At 33.5% G+C, this 5,181-nt stretch overlaps 1 protein-coding gene across 1 annotated transcript in view; it reads right to left on the bottom strand.

Annotated features, from left to right (window-relative positions):
- LOC148949614 (xyloside xylosyltransferase 1-like) overlaps window positions 1-3,329 on the bottom strand; it is a 41,437-nt gene extending 38,108 nt beyond the window's left edge. Inside the window, exon 1 of the mRNA XM_089093043.1 lies at window positions 3,260-3,329. Coding sequence (XP_088949169.1) covers window positions 3,260-3,329 — 70 coding nt within the window. The remainder of the gene's footprint in view (window positions 1-3,259) is intronic.
- Window positions 3,330-5,181: the final 1,852 nt, after the last annotated feature.

Here is a 5,181-nt window from a genome sequence, read left to right as displayed (position 1 = left end):
ACTCCTGTGACCTTTTTTTTCAGTTAAATAACTCTTTTTCGTTCTCGTAATTATATTTGTTTAGATTCGCCCATAGTATAATTCTCAAAGACAGGTTAAATGTCTCGTTGCTAAGTTATAGTTGTTGTCGCAATAAGTAAGCTTTGAAGTAAATTCTATTTTGTACTTCCTGGTTTGAGTCATTGAATAGATAAAGCTAAGAAAGTAGAATTGGTTTTGAATGGGGATTGAGATATATATATATATATATATATATATATATATATATATATATATATATATATATATATATATATATATATATATATATATATATATATATATATATATATATATATATATATATATATATATATATATATATATATATATATATATATATATATATATATATATATTCTATTATTTTACGCTAAAGTGTTGTATTGTTTTAAAATATAAAGTTGCAAAGACAGAGTCAAACTTTGAGTGTGAAGAGCAATGCGTTTGAGGGAGGGGACAGCCCCTTTCTTATATAAAAGTAATTTCAAGTTTGTTTTTTTAAGTTTTAAAGGAAAAAACAAGCTGTTTTTACTTTCAGTTAAAAAAAAAACTTGCTTTATTTATTTAATTTCTGAACGTTTTTTTTAATTACTACAGCTCTGATTTTGGCTCACTGTACACATGAATAATTAAAGCCGCACCTTGCATATCAATTTTTTACTTTTTTTTTTTTTTTTTCGCTAAATGGCTTTTCTCGAAATTTTTGTTCTGCGTAACTTAGGCTACGGAATTAACTTACGACAACGAACTTCTATATTCGTGTATTTTGTCACGTTATATTAGGGGTTCGCCCCCCTAGTCAATACCTGGCTCTTTACGCTTTAAAGTTCAAATTTTGTTCCAATTCTTTAATCCATGACCCCTTAATGACAAAGGCCGTTAATTAGCATCAATAGCTCTGATGACAGTACAAAAAGAAACTTTAGTGCACAGAAGTGAGGTAATTACTAGGGAGACAAACCCAGTCATAAACGTAATAATTTCTGTTCTGCTCTCAAGTTTTGATGTTGCTTCTTTCTTTCTGTTGAAAAAATAGTTTTTTTTATTCAATTTCTGATTGTTTTTAAACAATGATGGGAAATCCTGGTGCCCCCTTCATAGCAATGTCTCTTCCCCATAGACACTTCCTCCATGGAAAGATCCTCCCACTTAACCTCCAATGGAGTTAGGGATGGGTCAGGACCCGCTGCAAAAACTTAGGCCCTCTGATGACGCATAATCAAATCCAATTACCGAGTTTTTGTACCTCTGTCTTGAAACAAAGCTTAGCGTAACATTTCATTGCTTTCCCTGGGGTGCCCCGCGTCATGTGTTGTTGTTTGGGGTTTGACTCGTTCGATCGCTAGGTCATATGCGTTTGTATCACTCAATTGTTCTGCCTTCTGTAATCACTACCTTGCTTGGGTGTCACTTGGATCAATATTCACAGAACCTGATCATGTATCACTTATCTTGCTATTGGTAGGGAGTAATTCACCTGCAGTAACAGCCCGCATTGAAAAACAGCAATCAAAATAATGCAACTGTGCTTAGTCATACAGCAATTAAAATACCTATACAACACAATTATAATAAATAATACATTTTTACATTATAGCCTATTACATACCTCCATATATAGAAATTTAATCAGATAAAATATGTAAAGATATATAAGGATAATAAAACAAAAAAAATATAAAAAGGATAACTCTAAAATAAAAAATCATGGGGGGGGCATCAAGGCCGGCAAGATTAAAATAATATAGAACATCTACCATTTATCTTGCTTATTTTAGGAGTTAATCTCCATCAGCACCTGCCATCAATTATGAACAGGAACCATAATGATGCAAATACCTTATCAAACAGCAAAATTACAAATCCTATACAAATCAATTATAATAAATAGTACATTTAACCTGTCACCTAGATCAAATTATAATCAAATAAGGCAACTCTAAAAAAGGGAAAATGCAAGAAAAAAAAAATTAATTCAGGGGACCAAACCAGTAGTCTTAACCAAGTTACTTAATGAGTTTGTGCTTAGTCAACCATGGCAAACCCAAGGGAAAACAATGGAGAGATAACTAGTCAATACCCCGCGTCATGTCACTTCTAAAGGACTACTGTTGAAGCTGTTTTGCTTTTTCAATGAAAATGTCTATCCTGTACCATTGATCCAACGTAAAGTAGAACCCTGGGCATATCTGGAAGCAGAAATGGCACAGAACGTCGCTTGAGTGTCCTCCATTATGGGTTTTTTTTTTTCAGAAACAACTGGCCCGTAATAAAGATCCGTAAGCCTTCAACGTGTTATTTATTTAGTTTTTTTTTCACTGGACCCCTTTTTACGGAAGAAGTATTCGTAGAAAAATTGGAGGGTGTTCATTCGATTGAAGATTGAAATTTCTAATGCCTTCTTTATTAGTTAAAAGTAAATAAAGGGTGACTAGCCCCTTTACCTTGCTCTTTTTGCTACCTGGTCTCCTTCAAACTCCAGAGACATCTGAAAAGAAAATTTCAGACGGCCATTCTGTTTAAAATTGTCAAAAGATCCAATAAATATCCCTCCTGGGAAACCAAAGCCCCAAAAGACCGTGGAGCAGGGTGGGAGGGGATATAGTGGATATAGTGGGAGGGCGGGGCATTTGAAATGACATTGGAAGAGCATTGCAAATTCAGAGGATACCCCCCTCCCCCCCCCCAAAAAAAAACGGACTTGGAAATTTAGGCAATTAATCTTCTCGATTGGATTGAAATTCGTATCCCTTTGCCTTCAGACAAAGGGACTAAAATGCATAAGAAAAAATTGAAAAATTAATATTGGCTCCTCCAAAACCATCTCAGCAAAAGCCCAAAACAACTTTTCCTCTACCAATTTTCTAAAAAGGGTAAGATCCAAGCTCCAAGACCCGGCAAGAGCATGGATTCAGAATATGTTACCATCCCAATGATAACATCCCCCGTCAGTAGCTAGAATAACTTATGTTCTTAGGGTACCACTTGAGTGCGTCTATCACTCTACAAAATCCTTAAAATCATTCCTAGTGTAAATCCTCAAAAAAGACTGTGAAAAAAGACATTTTTAATCTACATTAATGGAATTTCAACTACCCCTCTTGATTTTGGTCCTGCCATAGTTCATCATTGGCAAGGTAGACATAATCTACTTATATACAAAAAGCTTCTTTACTCAGCATTTCGGCTATCATACATTAGTAACAAAAGGAAATACCTGAGTGCCTCCATCTATGAACAATAAAAATTGTAAAAATAATACACATTGCCCAAATAATCTTCCTCATTTTAAAATATCTTTTTTGATCTTTTAGCTCACCAAAAAGGCTTGGAAGTAACACCTACTTTTTAGAGTTTAATTTTTACAGAAGACTGAATAACCTCAATGCCTTAAAAGGAATAAAAGCTTGACACTAACAAAGGCTAAAAAATATAATAGATCCCAAATGTTTCTTAGCGCTCCGTTAACTAATTTCACGTGATCAAAGAAGCTTTCAGAAGCTTATTGTCTTATTGACAAAAAGGTTTTTTCGTTCAAGCATTCAGCACTAATGAATAGTAAATTATAAAACTATATTGTTTTTTTCACCAGTACAAATTTTGATTGACAGCAAGATATGTAAAGCTGCAAACATCACTTTTGCAATGATTTTCCAGCAATTTTTGGTAACTGGTAAATAGTAAATATATATAAAAGAATTTACTCTGTTCCAAAATGAACTAAAACGTGGAAATTAATTTTTTTTGTTATTTAGAATCTTTGAATATAAGTGAAAATGAGGGGCGGAAAATGGATTGGGTGTTACATAGCGTATATATCAAGTTGATCTAAGTTATAAATGCATAGTTAAAAAATAGTTGGTGAGGTGTTTAAAAGGTCAAGTTATGTAAGGCTCAATCCGTTTTGTATTCCTCGGTTTCACTTTTAATGATAGATTTTTGAGAAAATTTTATCTTTCTAATTTTTACTCAATTTTAAAAACAAGCTTTAGACAGTTATATTTACTATTTTCGACTTTTTAGTACCCGCTAAGACTAAAAAGAATTAGTCTTTTTTAAGACAAAAATTTGCATTTCAAACCTTAGTTACCACGACCACAGGCAAGTGTTCTTACCGCTGCACTATCAAGTTTTGTAAAATAATGTTTGTTTTACTATTTTGCTGTGCCCGGTCACCCGTTCATGTTTTCCTTTTACAAGTGGGAGCATAAAAGTAGGGGATTTGACGCTAAATTATTGCAGTGTCATCTTTAGTGCATATACCGATACATTGGAAATAATTCAACATTCCCAAGTTGGCAAATAATAGCTCACAGATTTAACAAATTAATTTGAAAAAGTACCCAGATTTATGTGAGAAAAAATCTAGTCAGTGAGTTGAAGGAAAATTGTTCAAATCCCTGTTACTCTGGGGAAGCACAAATGACACTTGTTCATCAGCTAACATTGGATAGCTTGTCAATAGTTAAACATTGGACATAAAATCATTCAAGTAAGAGAATAAATTGTGTTTGCTTGTTCACGTAACCAAATTTCATCACCGACCTATATTAGCGCTGCCATATTTGCATCTTATAGCAGGCACAGCCCTCAACAATTCGGTTGGGCAACTAAGCAATCTGTTGAATAATTTAAGATTATTTTGGAAGAACAATGCTTAAGACCAGGGTCGTATCCAGGAGTTTTCTCCGGGGGAGGGGGGGGGGGTTATACAAAAGAATATTTTTTCGGGGGGCAGGGGGCCACCAAAAACCTTAGAAAAATAAATTAAAACTTTGTTTATATTCATGTTTGTTACGTGTTTATGAGTCGGACAAAAATTTCGGGGGATGTTCAAAATATCCTCTTTTTCATCTTGTTTCATCTTTCTCTCAATCTTAGTGTTTTTCGGTTTTAAAACCATTCTGTATTATTAATCGAAATATTCAGCTTTTTACTATTTTACTAATTGAACCAAAATAGTAGAAATTCTGGGCTTTTACAGTTTTTCTTTAAATAAAAATTAACTACCAGTACTATTTCTCTTCTGTACCTGTAATCACCGGTTTGATGGAAAGGAAAATGGACCCTATTGTTTAAATTTTGTGAACTCAGCTTTGTGTTTGGTGAACCTTGTGCGGATTTTATACGGCTGTTTCG

The sequence above is a fragment of the Artemia sp. Qi Xiang Cuo genome, chromosome 8, assembly GCF_049724085.1.
Source record: "Artemia sp. Qi Xiang Cuo chromosome 8, ASM4972408v1, whole genome shotgun sequence".
Classification (NCBI taxonomy): domain Eukaryota; kingdom Metazoa; phylum Arthropoda; class Branchiopoda; order Anostraca; family Artemiidae; genus Artemia; species Artemia sp. Qi Xiang Cuo.
The sequence above is the reverse complement of the archived record's forward strand: the minus strand, read 5'-3'. Positions and strand labels throughout refer to the sequence as shown.